Source organism: Pelodiscus sinensis, chromosome 1 (assembly GCF_052426305.1).
Source record: "Pelodiscus sinensis isolate ZL-2025 chromosome 1, ASM5242630v1, whole genome shotgun sequence".
Taxonomy (NCBI): Eukaryota; Metazoa; Chordata; order Testudines; family Trionychidae; genus Pelodiscus; species Pelodiscus sinensis.
This window is the reverse complement of record NC_143052.1, coordinates 227,382,488-227,406,266: the sequence shown is the minus strand read 5'-3', so window position 1 is coordinate 227,406,266 and position 23,779 is coordinate 227,382,488. Positions and strand designations below refer to the sequence as shown.

Here is a 23,779-nt window from a genome sequence, read left to right as displayed (position 1 = left end):
CGCATGAACTGTTCTCCCCCCCTGCCCCCCCTCTGCAAGGAGTGCACGGCAGAGGCAAGGTGGGAGGCGACTTTGCATGCTTCCCCTAACCCCCAGGGCCTGATTGGCTGCGAGCAGAGGGAGCGCGAAGTATCTCACTCAGGGTTGACTCTAAGCGCCACATGCTCCTCTGTCCCTAGGGCCTGATTGGCTGGGGATGGGGGAGTGGCAGGATCTCTGCAGGTCAGATCAACATGCTTGGCAGGCTGGATCCAGTCCGTGGAGCCCTTTTTGATCACCCCTGCTCTTGGTGGTGTGGCTGTCCCCAGTGGCAACTCTGTATATAGTTCTCCCCTATGCTTGCTGCCCCCAGAGGCCACTTTCAGTAGTGTGTACCTCCTTTTCCATAAGGTTGCCAGGTGTCCGGTTTTGAACCGGACAGTCCAGTATTTGAGCTTTCTGTTTGGGAAAGAAATTGAGAAAATATAATTGAGAAAATACAAGTGTCCGGTATTTTCTAAATAAGATGTAATGTAGATTGTGATGCAATGTCAAGTGTGTCCAGTATTTTTGTTGAAAACATCTGGCAACCCTACCTTTCCATGATCTAGAAAACAGTTTCATTCTGGGCACTTCCCATTTTCTTGGCACAACCAAGACCTGACCATGCTTTAAGTTAGGATAAGAGGAAGCTGCATATAAAATGTTGCTTTTCTAGCTATTAATCTTTAGGAGAAGTTCTTGAATAGACTCCCAGATAGACAGACAGACATTTAAAAAACATATAGATAGTTTCATACTTGTAACCTACTCACATGTGGGAGTCCCTACAGCCTGGTTGCACAGAGGAATAAATATCATTTGAAGCCTGAATCTGTGCCAGAAGTAGTTTCATCTGGGGCTTGAGCTGAAACAAAGAATTCAAGTTTCATCTCGCATTCATGCTTTCATAGTGATAGGTCTTCTAGTGTCTCCAGTATTTTAATTTATTTTCCAATGAATTTTAATAGTTGAATAAAGTACAAAAGCAGTGTGTCTATTCTGCAGATGTGAGAGATACTTTGCCTCCAACCTCTTTTTTTCACTATGCACCTTGAGGTAGATACCTCTAATTCATGAAATTTATACATTGTTATATTGCTTAAATATGGGTGAGGTTGGCGCGCGCGCATGCGCACACACACACATGCACACGCACACACACACACCACACACACACACACACAAAAGTTTGTGCTTTAAAGTAATATTCATCAAGAGTTACATATTGCTAGACACTGCTGGAGGAAATGTGTCACTAATGGAACATTCAAGTAATTTAGGAAAAACAGTTTCTGGATAATATTTTACAGACCTCATTAGGTCAAATGCAAGGCGGTTCTCACCATTCTTGAATTAATCAAAGGAGTCTGATCCTTAGAGCCCTGCAAATATGCGGATATTTGTTTTCTATCCATGGGCAACCACATCTGCAACATGTGGCTCCAGATATCCCCAGCTCATTTTTTCAGGCTTGGATGTGGATGCAGACTCAAATTTTGCACCTAGCCCCTGCAATGTCAATGCAGATATCCATGGCTCATTTTTGCATATGTGAATGGGGATACAAATTTTGTATCTGCACAGAACTCTACTGGTAGTCTCACCATGTGAGTATACAGTTCCTATTAACATTAATAGGAACAGAGTGCATGCAGGCTGAAGGAAGAATAATCTTTATGGTCTCTCCCTTTCATTGAGTTAAATAATGATTTTTTGACAGTGCCTGGCCCTAGAGCCTGTATCACTTGTTGGAGGCAGGGAAAGCTGGACCCTCTCTCCCCCTCCCCCATCACTTAGGGACGGCATGAGTGAACAGACAGGTAACATCCCAACTGCATAGAAAAAAAATAAATATTTGTCTTTCCACTGTCTCTCTGTGTAAGGATCCAACTTTGAGGAGCACCCACAGAACCTTACTGATTTTGGGAAGACTTAAATCCACAAGGTATGCAAAAACTAGAAGGCACAAGGTTAAGTAGAGTGGAGACAATAAAAGAGCTGTACACATGTACTTCATTCAGAAGAGGTAAAAACGGGAGGAAACTGGGGAGAATGAGCCTTCATCTCAGCATCAAATGGCTAAAAGTAATAGCTGCTTTCTTCCCTTTCTGGAACAGCTCTCGTCAACTCCTGCTCACCTTCTATCTTGCAGTCTGTGAGTAAGTGGCTAGGTCTCATGGGCAGCGAGGTGGCCTAGTGGTTAAGTCCCGGTGCTAGCTAGGGGCCCGGGGTGTAGGACTTCTGGCCGCTTATCAAAGTCTGCTCCTTCAGTTTGGGGCATGGCCCCAAGAGTCCAGTTTCCACCTCCTCAGTTGGGTTTTCCCTCTGCTTCTCCCCCTTTGCACCCGGGAGTGAGGGGTATTGGAGGCTTGCATCCTCCTGTGGCTGACTCAGCAGACAGCTCTGGCTCAGGTCCTGCAGACAGCAGAACCAACTCCTGCCTCTTCACTGGTCAGCCCCTAACCAAGCCAGGTTTCCTCCTTGTATTCTCCCTCCAGGCCTGGCATTGGCTGCAGGTAAAAAGGGGTGGGGCAAATTGGGGAAAAAGGCCTTGCTTAGCTCCTGCAATGCCAGGCCCTCCTCTCACGCCCCCACAGGGTACAATATACATGTATTAGCCATTTATTCTAAGCCTGTTTGAATTACATGAAAAGTCAATGTTTCACCTCTATTCTTTTTATTCGGAAGATTCCAGACATGTTACAGCTGGTAATTCTAATTTGCATGGTCCCACCTACAATAGCAAGTGTAGTATTTATCATTCACTCACTATACCATAAAAGATATTGCAGAAGAGCTCAGTCAAGGGTGCCAACAATGAAAACATATTTGAAAAAGTTTTTTTGTTTTAATATTTAGAAAGGAGATAAAAAAATAACTTGATAACCATAGGATGAAAAAAAAATGGTCTAGAGAAGGTAGATCGGGGTGCCTATTTTACCTGTCTTTAAAACAAGAATAAAACAACATTTAATGAAACTAAAGAGTGGAAAATTCAAAACCAATAAAATATGTTTCCGTGTAATGCATAATGAATGTGACACATTGTTACTGAATATCATAATGGCCAGTAAATTAGTAAGATGTAGAAAAGAATTAGACATTTATATGCATACCACAAATATCCAGTTGTAATTAACGTTAATATATATACATTTTGTAAAAGATATGAAACCTCATGCTTCATAGTTTAAACTTAGTACAATCCAAGATTATAAGAAGACCAAGTGTGAAGGCTGATTAGTCCACATCTGCCTAATGTGAGGTTACTTTCACCTTTTCTGAAGATTGCACTGTCTGATATTGTCGTCTTTTGGAAATAGAATACTGCACTACATGGACTATGGATCTGATGTAGTATGACAACGCCTATAATTTTCCTACAGTAAATAGATTTGTTTTCCCCCATCAATTAGACAATCAAGAAATCTGTCCTGAATCAACAGTACAAATCGTCGAATGCTTAAAATGCTATCTTACCACAAAACATGATTAATTGGGGATATGTAATAAATACTTCTGAGGGTGTAGTGCACTGAAGTTCTTGTTAAACAATTATTTTGTCAGTTGACCACCTTGTTTGAATGTCCAAATATCCCGTTCTGGCAAAAGATTTACTTTGATAAACATCATGAACAATTTAGTATGCATGCACTGTAAGTATTTTTGCTTAAGCACTCCATAGCACTATTTTGGACCATTGTCTGACGGTGCATATTTGTAATTAATTCATTCCTATTTCTTAGGCCTTGATGTCTAGAGAAAAGAAAGCTTTTAAACATTCTTTTAAATTAACTTAGTAGAAGTGTTAATGGTTGAAAGAGCCATCTTCTGCTATTTAGGTGTCTTTCCCTTGATAAGAACTGATAACTAACAGTATTTCTTCTCCAAAACTCACCTTTCTGGGCTTGTTGTTGTTGTTAAGGAAGGATTAATATGTTTTAATCATTTTATATAAAACCATATATGAGCATCATTTTTGTGTACTGTATTCAACTTATTTCAAGAGCAGTTTAATAAACTGCAGCCAAACTCATTTAGCAGATAAGCTCCTCTCTCTGCTTTCACCAGTGAAATAAGGTTGGGTCTGATTAGTACTTGGCTAATGGACAGAAAAGCAGGATAGAAGGGGGGAATCAGACAGTTTGTGACATGGATGGTTTTGATTCATGATTACAAGGTACTCTTTCCACTGAATCAACATTTAATTATATCCTAGCATTTTGGGAGTGGTCAGTATGCTGTGGGAGATTCCATTATTCTGCTAAGACTTAAAACTAAAATCCTGACTACTTGAATTAACATTGCAAGAGTCTGTGGCTTGGTCAAAATTTAATTTGGTGAATTACAAAGAAAATTGAAGTTGACAGAATATAATTTCATCTGGAGAAGGTATTCACTCCCTCTCCCAAACTATTGTACAGTATTGCTGTGTATCATTAAGCTCCCCCCAAACGTTGCTGTACTTCAGTAAAGGCGAAGATACTTTCCAATGAAAGGCACTCTTTGAATCTTTATATTTTGATATATCTTATTTATTTAGCTTGATATGATTATTTGGTATATATTTGCATATCTGGGGAAGCAGACAGAATTAAAGGACATTATTCTTTGTGGAAACCTCTACATTGTAACTTTGATGAAGAAATATGAAGTTTTGTTTAGCTGTGTTTGAATAAAAAATCTTATATTTTGTAAACAGTCTTCCCACAGCTGAAGAATTCATGTGAAAATCAAATATGTCACTTACTGTGACATGTTGCACAAAAGGAATTTTAATAAAAATTTGTGTCCTCTTAATTTGGTCATAAAAGATCCAAACTTGCATTTCTTGTGCACCCCAAATTCTCTTCAATTTCCAGGGAAATTTAAAGAGATTCAAAAGATCTACTCTCTTTTCAATAGGCATGCAAACAAAGAGAAAGATGTTTCCCATACCATGCTTACCCTGAATCAGGCTACCTCCTGCCACTTAACTTACTGGAGGCAAGACACGTATATCTCTAACAGAGTCATCTAATTCCAAGATTTAGTGAGATAGTCTCTTTTACTGGCCCAATAAACTATATTGCCTCATTCACATTATCTCTGTCTCTCCTGAGACCCACATGGCTACAGCTACAACTGCCTACCATTCCAGGAGGAGGTCAGTTTCTTTGCAGGCCCAAAAAAGAATCTGCCGCTGTAGCTTTTGCCAGACTGCAAGGGGAAAATAACAGATGTTGGCACCTACAGCGCTGAGTCAAAGCTTGCACCAATGTCTGGCACAGATCTGTCCTCCCACTAGCTACGAACGCTGCTCTCTTGCCCTCCCTGCACCCGTCAGCAGCCAACCTAATGCGCCCGGCTGCCTTGCCAAGCCGTTTTCCGCAGCTCGGGGACAGCAGCTGTCTCTCCGCGGCTGCAGGGCGAGTCCTGCTGCACCGCACCCCACCCCACCCGCTCGTCTCTCGTGACTTAAGGCGTGGCAGCGCTGGCAGGCGCGCACTGTGTCTTCTGCGGGCCAGCCAGGCTGGAGTGGGGAGGGGGGACTTAGAAGGGGGGCGTGGCTGCTCCCTCCTCTTATTGGCTGCGGGGGGCCGGCTCTCTCTCCGGATTGGCTCTGGCGGGGCGGTTTCCTGGCGGGGGGGGGGGGGGAGCCCGTTTCTGGTTGCGGGGCTGGCTGCCGCTGGGCTCGCTGTGAGAGCGCGCGCGGGGAGGGCTGTGCGGCGGCTGCTGCCTGTGGCTAGTGGAGCTCGTGGCTTGGAAACAAAAAGTTGCAGGGGAGCGCGTGTGGGCGGGGAAGCTGCGGGGAAAGTGGGGCACCTTTCTGGGGAGCGGCAGCGGCGGATCATGCAGCGGGGCAGACTCACCCTCCTGCTCTCTCTGGCTTTTCTCCTGCTCCACGTGAGAGGTAAGAAGGTGGCGCTGGCACTGGGGGAAGAAGGCGGCTTCTCTGCAAATGTCCCTTTGTGTGTGTGTGCGCGTGTGGGGAGGGGAGGGAGGGGAGCTCTCTCTCTCCCTGCCAGGAGATCTACGGCGGGAGGGCGGATGGGGGGATTGCACCCCCCTACCCATCCTTCCCTCTCCCTCGCCGCCTGGGCTTGAGTGCTGGAAGGAGTAGCCCGCTCCCAGCGGCGACGGAACAAAGGCGAGTCTCCTGGGCGGAGGGGAGGGCCAGGGGGCAGATCGGCAGGGCTGTGTGGTTCTCGGGGCGGCGTTGTAACGCAGACGGGGCGAGGCGCAGGCAGGTCACCCCTATCTGGGCTTCCCGAGCACCGCCGCCGGGCAAGAACGAACAAAGAGCGGGAGGCGGGGGCGCCAAGTGGCGCTGTGGGGTTTCGTTGGGGCTCCCTGGGGGTGTCCAGGGCTGGCCCGCCACCTCCCACCGCCTCCCTGGATGGGACTAGCCTGAGGCTCTGCCTCTGCTCCCCCAGCGACAGCCACTCGTAGGAGGCAACCGGATGGGGGAAAAAACTTGATTTTTTTTTGTGCAGTCAGGAAGGACTTGACTCATCTATTTGGCGGCTCCTTTTTTGTTGTTTGTTTTTTTGCGGTTGCATTCAGTCCCCCGGGAAACTGGATTTGCAGCGATTGCGGGGAAGTAGCCTTAACTATAGCACTGAGCGTGAGGCAGAGGGGGAGGATTTGCCACAGGCCTGGGACCTGGAAATAAGCGAGGAATATTATATTGGACCCATTGGGCTGCTCGTTGTCCGGTTTCGGAGAACTGAACGGATCTGGGAGTTGCCTCTCTCTGAGCTCCTAGCTGCGGGCGGGGAGAGGAGGGAGAGAATGCTACGTACATTTAAAGCTGGGAAATCCTCAGCTGCCTTCCTGCCCCACCCAAAGCAGCGCGGTGGATCTGGCTGACTTCTTTCAGAAGAGGTGGCATGCCTGAAATGCACGTCGTTCTCCCACCAGATCTGCACAGTGATCGCCAGTTGAATCTTAGATACCTGAGGTCGCTTACATAGCTGATGATGTTGCCCTTAAAAAAAAATCACACAGCTGCTAAGTTTAATGATCTTACTTGCATAGCATGAACATGTTTTTAAAAATCTCTCCGTTTATATAGTGTCTCTACCTGCCATATTCTGTTTTGGTGCGTTTTCATTAGTGTGCACGTGGGAGGGAGGACTTTTCTTGAATGCCACTGGGAATTTTGGCACAGTCAGAGCGTTAGAGCAACTTCCATTTTAGGAAAGAAAGAGGAGTTACTTTAAGTCAGAGCAACAGCTATCCACTAGAAAGTTAGCTGTGAGTTATCGGTATAGTTGCTCCCCCCCCCCCCCCCCCGCACTCCCCCGGCCACTCCCTTGGGAAGCTCCGAGGTAAACAAACAAAAACTTCACTGAAAATTTTCCTTTGATTTTAACATTCCCGTGAGCAAATTTCCTTTAACTTTGACACTTTTGTCCAATTTTCTTGCACAGAATATTTATTTAAAAGCAATAGGGCAAATTGCTAGGACTGAAATGCAGTATTTGGAGAAATGAAGCTACTGTGGCTAAAACTACTTTATCCAGTAAAAATGTATGTATGCTTTTAATAGTTAAGGTCTGAGATGATACTGGGATATGTGATACAAACTTCCACTTAGTTTTCACAATTTGTCATTTAATTACTTCTTGAAAAGATACTTTTTTGCCACTTTCCTAAGAAACCTACAAAAGCGACGAGAGGTCCTGTGGCACCTTATAGACTAACTGAAGTGTAGGAGCATAAGCTTTCGTGGGCAAAGACCCACTTCTTCAGTCTATAAGGTGCCACAGGACTCCTCGTCGCTTTTGCAGATTCAGACTAACATGGCTACCCCTCTGATACTAAGAAACCTAGTTGATGCTGCAGTCTTTTTTTTTTCTTTTTTCCCAAATGTTTAGCAGAACTGCTAGTTTAAAATCACTTGTTGCTTTCAAGCACCAAAGGGCATGCAATAGAGGGAGAAGAGGATGTTAAGTGCTTGACAGATCTGTACAAAAAGGTAAATTGTTTTGACACATTGAGTACCCTTAACTAAGCTTGTTGTGCTTGGGGTTACAAATATCAGCCTAAATCAGGTAGGCTTTGCAAAACTAGGATAAAATAATATATCCTAAATTTTGAAATGGTGTTTAAAATGCCACTGTCTGTAGGGCGTCCTGTTTGGATTTTACAGAATTGCTATAGACAAACTAGTGATTCTGATCCTGCAAAAGCTTAAGCTGTTATGTAGCTGTACTCTCAGTTAACTTCAGTGGAACTACTCTGTTTTTATAAATAAGCATGAGTGGGTAGGGTAGCACTGTGTCTTTTTGTTTATTTTTTTTTAAATATCATAAAATGTTTGTCATTCCAAAATAAAATTGCTTCAGTGTTAATGATGTTATAAACACAGGCCAAATTTGTTTAAACTAGCATTTAGACATGAAGGTGAGATTTTCAAAATGTGTAATTTCATAGCAGAAAAAATTCAGTGTAGTAGCTGAAATTTTACTAAAATGTTATTAGAGAAGTAGATAAATACAAAACATTCACCTTACCATTTTAAAATAAAATAGAAGGAACGTAAAAAAATGAAAATTTATAAATAAAAATTGTGATTTTAATTGCCCAGATCTCAATTGTATAATTTTCTAGTTGGTTTAAATTTAGACTTTGAACAAAATGGTCAAAGAGCAATTAAATTATGTATTGCAATGTTAATACATTGTGGATCAAATTCCTTCCTGTATCATTCTGAAAATATAATTCCATGTTAAACAAGCAGTTAATGATAGCATTTCCTTTGAAATACTATTCCCCATTTTCTGGTGGGTGGGCATCATTTTATAGAGCCATGCATTCTGTACTAGGATGCTGAAAAGGTGCAGAGAGCTATTACTTACCTCTCACTGAAAAGAGTTCACTTCTGTGTTTAAGACTTTGAAGGATTTTACTTTTGTACAGATTACACAGATAATTTATATAAAAGTTGTGCATGCTAAAGCAAAATGACATCCGTGCAGAAGTTCTCTGAAATCATCACCATGTAACTTGGCAACAGTTGAACAAAGCTCAGTGCTGCTCTACACATCCAGAATCACTTTCTGTATATTCATGTTTGCTTTTACTACTTGGGCACGTCATATGGGGTGTAGCTAAACTTACAGGCTACGTCTACACTGGCCCCTCTTCCGTAAGGGGCATGTAAATTTCAAGAGTCGTCGTAGGGAAATCCGCGGGGGATTTAAATATCCCCCGCGGCATTTAAATAAAAATGGCCGCCGCTTTTTTCCGGCTTTTAAAAAAGCCGGAAAAGAGCGTCTAGACTGGCCCCGATCCTCCGGAAAAAGTGCCCTTTTCCGGAGGCTCTTATTCTTACTTCAAAGTAAGAATAAGAGCCTCCGGAAAAGGGCACTTTTTTCTGGAGGATCGGGGCCAGTCTAGACGCTCTTTTCCGGCTTTTTTAAAAGCCGGAAAAAAGCGGCGGACATTTTTATTTAAATGCCGCGGGGGATATTTAAATCCCCCGCGGATTTCCCTATTACGATCGCTGAAATTAACATGCCCCTTCCGGAAAAGGGGCCAATGTAGACGTAGCCACACTGTTTTTATTTTTCTGACTTCTGTTACTATGATTGGTAAGGCATTATTTGACTGGAAGATGCAGTTTAATGTGAAACTACTGTAATTGATGTAATTTATTCTTTTACTATTGTAAGAAGATGAGAGTGAGCTCAGAAATGTACTAGCCAGAGGCCAATATGACAAGAGCGTGTCATTGGTATGAAGGAAGGGAGGGGAAATGCAATTCACCAGAGAGTTCCGGGGAAGCAAGGTTCATCCTCAACTGGTAGAAAGGGGAGGATATGTGGGTTGGGCTTATACCTGGCTACATTTCTCTTTTCTTTCGAATGTGGAAGAGAGGAGCAACAATTTATCTTCCATGAATCTGACTAATGTTTGATAAATTTGACATCCTAGAGCTACTTGCTAGGAAACTAAAGGAGTAAGTGGTGGCTGCACCATTAAAGTGCTCTTCAGTCTGACAGCACAACAGTTAATATTTGGAAGTTTCTTTGCAATAAGAAGAACACTGTCAATGAAAGCAGAAATTATGTAGAAGCTGGAAACTTAGCTTATGCTGCCTTCATGCACATGTTTGCTAGGGAGAATTTCCTACTTGCCATGGAAGTAAATTTTTCAAGGTTGGGTATTAAATTATCGCAGCGTACAGGAATTAAATAAAGAGCTTTAGTTAAACAGATCAAGGAAGGAGAACATGCAAAACAAATGCCATTGAAAGGTGGCACCAAATATAGAGGGAAGCACAGAGGTTGCTGGGATGTGAAACAATGCATCACAGGGTATTTGACAGGACCCAGAATGCCCCATTACTGCCTCCTCTGCCTTCCCACAAGCCTCAGCAGTGGAAGAGGTGCTTTGTGAGTGGCCCAGATGCACTGCTCCAAATGCAAGCTGCAAGTCCCACAAGTGTATTTACACTGCTGTGCTGGCAGCTGACAGTGTGAACACACAACAGTGGTTTCACTTTTGCACTCTGAGTTTCAAAGTTTCAAAGCTGTATTAACTCAGTGTTCAGTTATAAACTTTTGAAAGAACAATCATAACCTTTCAGAGTTAAGAACATTTCAGTTATTAGCAACCTCCATTCCTGAAATGTTTGTTACTCTGATGTTCTACTGTATAGACTTCAGCTATGTGCAGGATGGAGGATGAGAATATGTCATCCACAAGACCTGTTCATAAGGCATCTTTTAATCCCTGGTCTTACCTTTTACCTCACGTAATAGAATTTGATTAAGTAAAAATAAGTTTGGGTTGTTGTTTTTTGTTTTTGCCCCAGGATATCAATTGTCTTCTTTGTTGTCTGCTAACTTGGTCTTTGAGTCTAAATAAAAGTTGACATTTTCATTACACAAAAGCTGTTTGTAAACTCCAGAGTTTATGTTGTCTGCATTTGATCTGTTGGCATTTTAGTTATAATATTCTCTTCTCACATTGGTTTTTTTCATTTTAATTTAAATTAGACCAGACATTCATTTCAATGTTTTCTTTGTTTGATTTTTGCTCAGAACTAGTGAATTATTTCACAATAGATATTGAACTGTGGGGATACAAAGTTATTTAATAAAAATTTCTGTGAATAAAGTTAGGTTTGCAGTTGTAAAAAAGAATATATCTAATAGATTTGATGGTAATGATACAATTGTTAGAGGAGTTCAGTTTTAAAGACTTCTCTCCAAACAATTACTCTTTCAATCTGAGATGCCTAGTGCACTACTAGCTACTCCTCATTTGAAGTAACTACATTTGTTGGCAGAGGAGAAGATGTGCTTAATGTATTTTTCCCAAAGGCTTCTACTGTGTGTGTGTGTGTGTGTGTGTGTGTGTGTGTGTGTGTGTACACACAAAATTGTGGACACAAAGTGCACTTTGCAGATGCAAAATGAGCATATACACTTTACACGGTATAAAATCAGAGCCCACATGCAACTAATTCATCCTCCAATGAATACCACAGGGGCACATTCCAACACTTTCTAACTTAAGACTATTTAAAGAGCATGTGTAGGTATTTGCATCTGCAAAAAGTAGTCACCTTGGAAGTTCGCTCCTTCCAGAGAAGTACTACCTAGCTTTTAGTATCCCTTAGTTATAAAGTTAGGTCACAACCACAACACAGTCAGGTTAAGTTATATCTAAGGATAAGCCAGCTTACTACTTTACAACATAACCAAAAACTTTAATCTCTACAACACATCGAATATTCAGTTTTCCTTTAAAAAGCTGAATGTTATCATTCATTGTTCCTTCTCAAAGAAAAAATTAGCTTAAATTTGAAAAGTGGTTCAGATTCAGGTACTGATTGATGTACAGGAAATGATATAATGGAAAGATTTTTTTCATTAACTTTTTCTCAATAAAAAATGTATTAGCACAAACCAAGTCTTATAATTTATAATACCCAAGAAGTTACTACACGTTGTCAAGACTTGTGATGAACACTGAACAGGACCTGCTACAATTAGGCTTCCTTAACCAGTTATACACTTACGAGGAAGTTCTCCTTCTTCCCTCCCATCACCACCTAAGGACAAACTGTCTGTCAATTCATTGTTTGTTCTGCCCCTTCAAAAACTAAGTCATCAGTAGCCTCCTTTATTATGCTGCTCATTGAGGATTTCTGGGTTTAAAGGCAATAAGACTATCATCAGTTACAGCAATATTCTTCTCCCTTTCTGTTTATGAAAAATTATACAAATGTCTGGAACTACAGAGCTTCCAGGATCATTACACATTCCTCAGGAAGGTATTATATTCCTCAGGTGGAGATCACAAGCAGACAACATCATTCCCATGAAATTTTCATGGCAACAGAGAATATGTCTCAAACCAGAATAGGGGAGTTAAGGGGCATGTTTCAGAGTTCTCACAAGAACCACATTGTGTGCCTGGCTCTGTGTATTTCAGGATTCAGCAGTTTCCTCACACAACTGAATGTGAAAGACTGAATGTTACAGCTATTCAAAAGAAATCTACAAGTTGACAAATTATGGCAATTACAAAGGAAATGAACAGATAAACAGTTCAGAAATTAGTTGAAAATTCAGGTTCATTCTAGGAATGTAAGCTACTAGTCGACTACCCGATAAGCAAATGCAGAGAGAGGCAGCAAAGGCGGGCGGGGGCGAGTGGAAGCCAGTGCTGGGGGTAAGGGTGGCTTAAAAGCCAGTTCCCCCCAGAACTGTCTCCTCAGGGAGCGGGGAGGCAGAGGGCAGTGGGGAAAAGGTGCAAGTGGGGATTTAAAGTCTTGCTTGTATGGTCCGCACTGCTGCTCTTCTCCCTTTGAAATATACAAGAGTCACTGGCAGCTTGCTGCCTATGGCTCTTATGCATTTCAAAGGAAGAGTGCAGAGGGGAACTTGTGCTAGCAGGAACTGATTTGATCCCTGTTGGCACCAGTTCCTGCTGCCTCTCTCCCTTTCAAAAGTACAAGAGCCACCCGTGGGTATAGCGAGTGCCCCCCTTATCGACTAATTTCGTAGTCAATGGAAATTACATTGAGTACTCGATTAGCTGATTAATCTAAATTTAACATCCCTAGTTCATTAAAAGAAGAATATTTGTCCCAAGCAGTCACCATAGAACAGAATGAGAATGTTAAATCTTGCTGCAGATAGGAAAGTAAAATTCATACTGAATAGTTCTGTAGTGATGAAAAATAAGGATAAACTAACTGCTGGCATAGCCTATCATTTCATTAAAGAGAATACTTTGAACTTTTATATATAGAAGTATACTTCAATGCAGCATTTTAGTAGTTACTGCTGAAAGGTTTGTAGTGTAGACAGTACCTAGTCTAGCTAGTATAGTTAAAAAGAAAGCGAAGAAGTGGTAGTATAGATTCTGGCACATGCTAGTAACACAAGTACGTATTATAGGCTGAGCCTTTCTAGTCTGGCACCCTCAGGACCTGACCAGTGTTGAACGATATTGTTTAGCAGCATTACCGACACATCCGCTGCTTATTGCAGCGGTTCCCAACTGCCAGGCCACTGCCAGGCCATGGCCCTATAGCTGCTGGGCTGTGGCGGCTTTAGGGGCCAGAGCTGGGGTACACCACTCTTGCCTTGGCTGTTGAGAGAGGCTGTCCCCCCTGCTTCTCAGCCAACCAGCGCAGGGGAAGGGTGGGGTCTCTACTACCTGCCCTTACTAAAGCCACCTCCACGCTACCAGGTTTTGATGACAAAAATTGCCTTTTGGTGACAAAACAGCGTACACCTTGCAATGTGACTTTTTTGGGGGAAAAATGCCCAGTTTTGGCAACAAAAAGCTTTCACCCCTACAAGAGGCTTTTTTCTTTTCCCCTCCCTTTATTGCAGTGTCTCTCAACATGGTCCGCGAAACCACTTGAAGAAACCTGTTAACTGGCTGCTCTGGTTTGTTTATTATTCATAGCTCCCGTTGGCTCTGGTTTGCCATTTGCAGCCAAGGGGAGCAACAGAAAGTGGTGTTTATTTTGTTTACAGAACTTGCTTCTGCCAGTATCCCACAATCTGATCACTCTGCTCAGTGTTTTGATCTCTTGTGTGCTGCAGGCATGCACCCCTATCCTTGCAAAGCTCCATGGAAATATCTGACAGCTGAGCCTGCTGCTCCATTTGGGGAACAAAGAGAAAATTCTGGAATGCTCCTGTTCTGCCCTGCACTAAAAACATAGGGGCAGGCAGTCTGCTGCTGCTGCATGGTGAGGGGGGCAGGCTACTGTGCTGTTTTTACATTCCTAATCATGGTGAGCTCATAGAGCTACTCATGGTGCGACTCCCAGCTGCTGAGTAGGCTGTGGGAGAACTCAGAGGGAATCCCAAGATGTACAGGGATCAGTTCTTCTTTCCCACAACACTATATCGTGGAATACAACATCAACAGTGAGCAATGCACAGTGGGGTGTTCCCAGTGTGGGCATGATTTATCAACAGAAAGAGCAAGTGTGAACACCCTCGAGTGATTTTTATTTTGTCGATTTTTGGATGTTGACGTAAGCTTTGTCAACAAAACTTGGCAGTGCAGATGTAGCCTAAATGTAAGAACTTATGTAGAATAGAGTGTGTGGTAGTCTCATTTCTGAGGTAATAACTTTCCCAGAAACAAACACAGCAAACATTTTAGCCTTATGCTAGTTGATTGATTATTCTGAAAATAGTCACCTCAGTCCTTACTGACACTAACTTTGTGGAAGTAAACTATGAAATAGAATTAGTTTTTGGATGTGGGTTGTGATTGGAAGGCTAGACACTGGATCTTGGGCCTTCATCTAACCAGCCGTGTTGAATGGCTTCACAGGGGCTTCCAGATTGATTGTTGCTACACAGCAGGACTGGTTTTGGTTTCTGGTAAACAGCTGTCAATAGCCTTATTAAATATTGAGCTCCTTGTGCCAGATTTTATAACCTCTGTTTATCTTACTCTTGTGTACAGGCAGTCCCCGGGTTACGTACAAGATAGGGACTGTAGGTTTGTTCTTAAGTTGAATCTGTATGTAAGTCGGAACTGGCGTCCAGATTCAGCCGCTTCCTGTAGTCAGCCACTGGTAAGTTTCAGCAGCGGCTGACTTGGGGATGCCTGGGGCAGAGCAGCTGGGGTGCTGCTGTGTTGGTCCAGTAGCGCCGCCGCTCCTCGGCGCTACTGGACCAACCCAGCAGCACCCCCGCTGCTCTGCCCCAGGCATTCTGATTCAGCCGCTGCTGAAACTAACCAGGAGTGGCTGAATCAGGACACCTGGGGCTGAGCAGCTGGGGAGCTGCCGGGTTGGGGCAGTAGCGCCCAGAGCGGCTAACCGGCAGCGCCCCCGCTGCTGTACCACAGGCGTCTGGACCAAAGCCGCGGAGCACGGGGGAAGCGGGACAGCCCAGACGCGTCTGGGCTGTCTGCTGCCCGTGTGTTCAGCCGCTTTGCTCTGCTTTGCTCCCCGTGCCCCTGGTCTGCAGACCAGAAGGACGGGGAGCAAAGCGGCGGAACACGCGGGCAGCAGACAGCCCAGACGTGCGTCTGGGCTGTCCACTGCCCGCGTGCTCCGCCACTTTGCTTCCTCTCCCTGGTCTGCTGGAGACCAGGGAGAGGGCCCCGTTTGTAACTGCGGATCCGACATAAGTCGGATCCACGTAACTCGGGGACTGCCTGTTCTGTCAGGTGTTCATTTGCTGATTCAAAGTATTCAACTTTTCTTCCTAAACTAAATGCTCCTGTAAAACTATCCATATTATCCATACCAGAACTTGTTTCGCTTGTGAAGAATGTCCTCTGTGAATAGGTTTCTCTTGTTACAAAATGCACCACTATTCTTAATGCTATCCAGTCATGAATAGATATTACTGCAGGTCAGCCTAATTTGTGATGCATCCTCTGAGTCTCAGCAGGACCACAAAGACATGTCGAAAACATAACATTCAAACTAAGGTATGTGTGGGAGAAAGGTGGCTTCCTGAACGGACAGTCACTTGTGTCAAGGGATCTTGTGTACATTTTCACTTCCATACAGCAGAGGATATGGTCTGTTCTGAACTTCAGCTTCAGGAGCTGAAAAGTGATAATGGACAATTGGTTATTTGATCCTTGTTTAGGTTCCCCATCACTTAAAAATGTCGTTGCTACTTTGGAAGGGGGTCTAGAAACAATTTTTTTTGGCAAAAGAGATACTTTTGTATTTGAACAAATAATCTTGGTTAGTCAAATACATCTTAAGCAATAGGAAAAGATTGTAGGTTTCTCTCTTTTTTTTTTTTTTTTTTTTTTTTTTTAACTGGTCTGTGGGGAAACGTCACTGTTATAGTCTCCAATGCTTTCTGACTGTACACATTCAAATCCAACAGGATTGAATGTGCAGCAAGTAGATGCTGTTTTGTATGTAGAAAATCTTTGCTTCATAGTCTGTATCCACCTGTTGTCTTTTGTCTTGTACTTCAAATGCAAGTTCTTTAAGCTAGGGTTAGTCTTGTTCTTTTTTTGTACAGTACCTAGCACAATAGGGTGGTCATGGTTAATGATTGGAGCTCTTAGGTGCTCCCACAATGCAAATAATTAATAGAAAAATACCAAAGATTATATATGAGCAAAGTTTTGGTAGGTGAAATCTTGTAAGAGAGTTGCAGACTGAAAATTACAGTCCAGAATCTGAAGATTTCATGGTGTGCTGCTGCAGAGCTAATTATAATAAGCTGTTGGTTGGCAATGTCTGTAAACATCCTCTCATAGTTTTTGCTCCATCAGGATTGCTGTCCACCACTTTGCCCAGAATGCGATGACTAATTCAGTTGCAAGTTCTGTTCCTCCCATGGTGAGTCATCACCACAAACCAGTTTTTCTGCTTAAAACTTAAAAAAAAAAAAAAAAAAACAACCCCACCCCACAAAAAACACCCATTTGTGACAGCTACTGGGGGGGGGGGGGGGAGGAGGGAGACTGTCAGAATGTGGACTATGCAGTAGATTTTTTTTTTTTAGGGTATGTCTACACTCTAGTGCTGTTTCCTGCGTCTTTTGAATGCATCCGCTGTTGTGAAATATAGCAAATGTGCTATTTCAGCATGTCTGTAAACCTCGTTGCACGAGGGATAAGGGATGTCTCGAAATAGTGTGTTATTTCAAAAAAGAATCAAAATAAGATACGTAAACTGCGTATCTTACTTCGAGGTAAGGGTGCAGTATAGACACACCCTATATAATTGGATCGGTGTTGGCAGGAGGCAAATAACTGATTTGGAAACATAAGCCAATGAGCTCAGAACAGCAGTTTCTAGGTTTAAACTTCAAATAAAATAAAATTTTGCAAATTATTTTATTGTGTTTTTGATAATTGCATATGTGCTGATCTACCTAACATAACACTGGCCCATCCTGGCTGAGTAACAATTATTCTCACTCTTTTTTATTTTAGTTCCACTGAAAGACGGAAAAAATAAAATTGTTGGTGGGGTATAGAAATATAGCCAATAAGTTAATTTTATTGTCCATTTATCATTGCATTACTTTGGTGTTATGGTCAATTCATATGCTATTGCATAATCGATGTACACTGAGTAGATTTAGATTATAGAAGTGTAAAATGACAAGTATTTGGGAGTGATGAGTGTGTGTAATGTACAGGTCTCGACAAATAATACAGTCTACGCGCCCACGGCGAATAGATTGCAACCCAGAAGAGCCGGGTTCAGGCGATTTGCACATGCGCAGATCGCCGGACAGTGCAGCTGGCGAGCAGGGCTCGCTGCAGTTCGGCGAGCCCTGGTAATGTGTATATATACAAATGAAAGTTGGCTGGAATGCAAGGCCCACAGGTTGAGGCCTGTACAATTTTAGCTTAGCCATGCTAGGACATAGGTTTAAGAATACTCAATATGAGTGGGTGATGTAGGAATAACCACAAAACAGTAATGTCACAAGATCACTGTAAAAAATGTGCTAATAAGTGAAACGATACCAGACAATAACAACAACCATTCCTAGATTGCAATAAACTGCAGGGTATTGTCCAGTATTACAAGATACTTGTTAGTAACATTGTGAAATATCCTGTCATGATCCTGGGGTACATGTTACACATATATGCTAATGAACATAAGTGAAAGTAAGAAACAACCTATGAAAAATTGGGGCACTCCAATCAATGTTCCCTCTAATGTTTTCGATCTACATGTGGATTTTTTCTATCTATGTGTGAAATAAATTAAGTGCATGGAGGCACATATGAATGTGCATTGCCAGTAGAAACAAAAGTTTAACTGTGGGCAATCTGCTAGCTGGGTGGCATTTGAATCTCTCCTGAACAGCCATGCAAATGTGCAGCTTACAGTGAACATGGACTCCAATATTCATGGGGTATGGAAATACAGATAAGGAAAACTCTTGTGCATCTGCAGGAGGTCTTAGGGCCAGATCAAAAATATAAAAGAGGTTCCCTGTGTAGATGTAAGTGACTAGTCAACTACCTGATAAGTAGTCGAGTAGGAACTCAACTAGTCACTTCCCCTCCTCCCCCCTGCTGCCTCTGTCATAGGGTATGTCTACACTACAAAGTTAATTCGAACTAACAGACGTTAGTTCGAATTAACTTTGATAGGCGCTACACTAGTGCTCCGCTAGTTCAAACTTAATTCGAACTAGCGGAGCGCTTAATTCGAACTAGGTAAACCTCATTTTACAAGGACTAACGCCTAGTTCGAATTAGCTAGTTCGAATTAAGGGCTGTGTAGCCACTTAATTCGAACTAGTGGGAGGCTAGCCCTCCCCAGCTTTCCCTGGTGGCCTAGTTCGAACTACCTAGTTCGTGCCCCATGTAGCCGCACTGCACCGGGTTCGAACGAGCGGGTTTTTAAAAATGGTGGCGCCCTGCTTATGCAAATGAAGCCCGGGAAATTCAAATCCCGGGCTTCATTTGCAAGTGCGGTATGCCTACATTACCCCGCTAGTTCGAACTAGCGGGGTAGTGTAGACATACCCTAAGATGCCACAGGACTCCTCATTAATTAGCTGATTAATCAAAATTTAACATCCCTAGTTCCCTGCTTGGGTAAAAGTGGAAAAGCCCCACAGGAAACTCCAGCAGGTACCATCCTCTCTCAATGATAGTCTGTGGAGAGGTCCATTGGACCATATGACATCTTTGAGGATGTGAATATGACTACAGTCTTAGCCATTGCAGAGGGGTTTTGTAGGTTTTATGTGTGTGCTAGAAGTTTTACTTGCCATTGCTTGGGTCCTTAACTCAATTACTTTGTTTTTCTTCATTTAAATTATTGCTCTGGAGTTGGGTGGGGGATGAGGGGTTCAGTATGCAGGCTGCCCCAAGAGAGAGGTCTGTCCTATACCTCTGTAGCTCCAGCAGGCACAGCTGCGGGAGAGGAGTATGTCCCCTGGCTGGGGCAGGTTCATCAGCCCCCAGCGCTCTTCAGCCAGAGTGAGGAATGCAGCAAACTGTGCATGTTTCTGTCACTCCCTGACAAAGGGAAAGAGCCAGAAATATGCTAACATGAAACCGGAGCAGGGGGCTGACTTTCCTAAATGGCTGCTGGGGGCTGGGAGGCTCGAGGCTGGGGCAGTCCTGTATGGAGTGGGGGAAAGAGCACCTCCAGCCAGCTCCTTTCACCTACCTTGTGCTTCTGTCTCTTTTCTGTTTGGTTTTATGAGAAGCAGTCCCATTCCAGGCATATCTCACTTTCCTGGTACAACCAAACCCTTACCTTGCTTTGATGCATTCTTGATCCCTTTCCAACACTAGTTGCTTCAGATGAAATTGCATAAAATGCTATCCATGGACAATTATGAAATAGCATTTTATTTCTCCGTTTGCACTGGGAAAGAAGCTTGCAATCTTTTTCAGTAGCTGGATCTCATCCCAGCCATAGAAACCTCTTCCCTCAGGATTGGATTACTGCAGTGCTTTCCATCGGTTAGATTTTTCAAAAGAATTTTTCTTTCACTGCTGGGGCAAGATTTTCATTTGGGAAAAAAAGCTTGGCATCTGGAAATGCTGAGCTCTTGAAAATCTGGCCCTAAGCAGGACTGCACCTGAAGATCTCTCAGTCCATTCGAGATGAAGATTCATGATTCATTAAGTTGTATTGCAGATTACATGCCCTGCAAGGGGACAACATACTCACCAGGTTCCTGGGCAAGGGGTGAGGGCAGGACTTCAGCGGAAGGGTCTAGGCTGGAGCTATTCTTCTCTGGACGCCACTGCTACTGCAGCCTTTGGTCCTTTTTAGTCACCTGGCCCAGGGGACAACTGCTCATCTTGCTGCCCATCGGTGGGCCTGATGTCCAGCAGTCAAAAAGAGGCTTCAGGCTTATTTGTGAGTGATGTTTACAGCACTTTTTTTAATCTTGGCTGTCTGGCTTTTCTCCCTCTTGGGAAATCAGCTTAGGTATTCAAACAAAGTTCAAGTGTTGGTAGAGGCAGGGTGCTACCAACAAATAGTCCTCTTCTCTCCATTTGGTATCTCTCCTCCAAATAACCCTTTTACTCCATCAAAACATATGTTTTATTTAACTGTTCCCCATGTGATGCTTTTTATGCTTCATGTAAAGCATTCTAAAATTTTTGCCTGGCTGGTTTGGGTCCCATTTTCTGGCTGTTTTGATTTTCTGTGTACCCATTGTGGATAAACTTAATCTGCAGACGCTGAACTGAAGAGATTCTCTTTGCAAGATGGATAGGCTTCAGACCTTTATGATCCACTTTTGTGCTGAATTCCTAAGATAGCATGGATGGTGTGGCGGGTTTATGGGTGCGAGCACCGCTCCCCTACTCCCCCCCGGGAGTTAGAGGGGGCTCTGCGAGCCCACCGCCTTGGTCTGTCCGGTAAGTCCCTCCGTAAGGCCGTTCTGCGGTGGGAGTGATGGGTGCGATCACCCCTCTGCCCTAGTCAGCACAGGGGGTTCAGCGGACCCGCCACCGCGCCGCTCCTAGCGGAGCTACGGGTCTGGCCCGACTGCGAGCTTTGGGGTCCTGGCCCCTTTCTTGCCCCACGAAGGGGCGGTTGTGCGTCCGTAGGGCGGGGCCGTGACCTCTGTCCTCACGCTGCCCTCGTCGTGCGGAGGGGGGGGGTTTAGGTCACTTGGGGGTGCTTCGGGGGGTGTGCGAGTGGGGAGTGGGGGACCCGGGCCCGCCCTCTCCTCCGGGTCCCAGCCCGAGGCCCTAAGTGGAGTTCGGTGCCTATAAGCCGCCCACCATGGCAGACGGGGCCGCCGCCCAAAACTCCTCTGCCCACGGGCGCCAGAAAGGCTGCCCACGTCTGCCCACGGGCTCCTTCCACTCCCCGCCTTCCGGCTCCTGTGGCAGGGTGTGCGTTGGGTCACTCACCCCGCCGGAGATATCGGGTCCGTTCCACTGCGGTCCACCAACTGCTGGCACTGTCCTTCCTCGTCGCCCGGGGGGCAGGGGGCTTGGTACCCCTGGAAGCCAGGGTGGCTGCTTCCTTGCGCCCCCCTTCCTGGGCATCTGGCTGCCCTTTTTGAAGTCCCTGGGGAGTGACGTCAGGGGGGTTGGCCCCGCCCCCCCCGCGCCTCCCCTTTCGCGTCCTACCTGGCGTGCGCCCATGGCTCCGCCCCCCCGGGGCGAGCCGCGGCACGCCGGTTGGCCGCTGCTCCGCGGCTCGCGCCCGCCCCCGCTTACCCCGGCAGGCGCTCGCCCGCGCTGCCCGGCGTCCCTGCTCCGGCCATGCCGCGCCGGCCCCGCCGCTGCTGTCCGCGGAGCCGCTCCCCGCGTCGGGGAGGGGGAGTTCCTTCCCCGCTGCTAGTGCGGACCCGGCCGGGTCCGTCACAGATGGATCTTGCATTCCTACTTAAGGTGATATCAATTCCAGCTGAATCATTCTGTCAGTATATCTTGTGTGCATGCCCACTCTTACGAAGTGCTTTTAAAAATGTAGCTCATGGAAAAATGTTCCACATAATTATTTTATGTGGAATAACTGCCTTGGTTGTACAAGAGCCAAGACCCAAATCCAGTGCATTCATATGGTTATCTTCAAAGAACAAGTAGAGTTAAGAATTTTTTTCTTTCATTCCTGCTTTCCACCCCTTCAGATTTCCTAATTTTGTCTGTTTCAGAGGTCTTCTGTTCTAAGACACTATGGCTACATCTAGACTGCCGAGTTAAATCAGAAAAAGATACATAGTTTTCAGTATGCAAATTGTGTATCTTTTTCCGCTTTACTGTACAAAGAGGCTTTTCCAAAATTGGGCACATCTACATGGCACCAAATTTTGGAAAAAAGTCCTCTTTCGACACATCCCTTCTTCCTCGTAAAACGAGGTTTACAGGGATGGCGAAAGAGCGCATCTGCTTTTTAAAAAATAGTCCGAAAAGAAGATGTGTTCCTTGGATGCAGCATTGCTTGGTATCACGGAAAAGCGGTGCAGTCTAGATTTAGCTTATGTCTGTTCTAGGACCCATGGGTGTGATTTCCAGCTTGCGTAGACATATCATACTAGCTGTCATCAATCTAACATTCTAAAAATAATAGCATAACATGAGCAGCAGGGAGTTATGACACAGGCTAGCTGCCTCAAATTCGGTCTCCTAGGGTCCAAAGCAGCCAGGGACATCTGGGAAGTAAAGAGGTGGCTGATGGGAGGTTTTTCATGTTTCCAAAATACATAGCGCTAGGTTGTGCATTCCCACAGTGCTTAGTGACTGAAAGTGATGCAAGGCACTGTGGGATGCATACAAACAATGCTTTACTCCGTGGATGAGTGAACTAGAGATTTGGCCATGAATTGTTCGACAGCAGGTACTGGAAAAACTGGTTTGGCGAGTTTCCAGTTTTGGTGACCTTTGCATGAAGACAGCACTTTCATTGCCAAACCTGTGTTTTCCCATATTTATATTTATGTTCAGGACAATTCAGCTGACACATCACTGTTAATGGAAGTCTGTTAGGTTCTTTTCTTTCAGTTCCTCCCCCTCCCAGGCAAAACCTAATCATTGTGATGAATCAGCCAAACATAAAACCAGTACTGTTTTGAGAATAGCCTAAAGAACTAATGATTTCTGTTCTCTTTGGTTGTGCTGGAGTAGCACAGTGGTCAATGAAGGCCAGTGAATTTCCATTCTTCTGTACTTCAGACTGGCATTTCCTAAGTTGCATAAGCCATAGAATTAGTATCAAATATTAACATTTGTTTAAAACCCTGTTATCTTAGTTAATTTTTTAATTCAGTTTTGTTACAGTAAGGTTACGTCTACACTGGCTTGATTTTCTGAAAATGCTTTTAACGGAAAACTTTTCCATTAAAGGCATTTTCGGAAAAGCGCGTCTAGATTGGCAGGATGCTTTTCTGCAATGTTCACGATTCTCCCACTAGTGCCAGTGGGCCAAAGTAGAACCCCATGTCGCCCCACTAAATACCATCCTGGATTACATTTTAGACCTTAAAGTATCAGGACTGTCAATCTCTTCTTTAAGAGTCCATCTTTCCTCAATAGCAGCATTCCATATCTTGGTGGATGGCCTCTCCATATTTGCCCATCCTATCACTAAAAGATTCGTTAAGGGACTCCACGACGTATACCCGCCCTATAAGGCCCCCCCCCCCCCCTTATGGGACCTGAACCTTGTTCTTGACCACCTCACCAGACCTCCATTCAAGCCACTGGCTATGGTACCACTCCCCTTTCTTTTTATGAAAGTCTGCTTCCTGTTAGCTGTCACATCGGTCAGGCAAATGAGTGAACTCGGGGCATTAATGGCAGAACCCTCATACACAGTTTTCACAAAGGACAGGGTCTTACTTAG

General features: G+C 44.2%; 1 protein-coding gene across 1 annotated transcript in view; it reads left to right on the top strand.

The window, feature by feature from the left end:
* Positions 1–5,684: 5,684 nt before the first annotated feature.
* The window catches only part of CD99 (CD99 molecule (Xg blood group)), a 49,634-nt gene continuing 31,539 nt past the window's right edge, over positions 5,685–23,779 (top strand). The window contains exon 1 of the mRNA XM_006112257.5: positions 5,685–5,914. Coding sequence (XP_006112319.1) covers positions 5,854–5,914 — 61 coding nt within the window. The 5' untranslated portion in view covers positions 5,685–5,853. The remainder of the gene's footprint in view (positions 5,915–23,779) is intronic.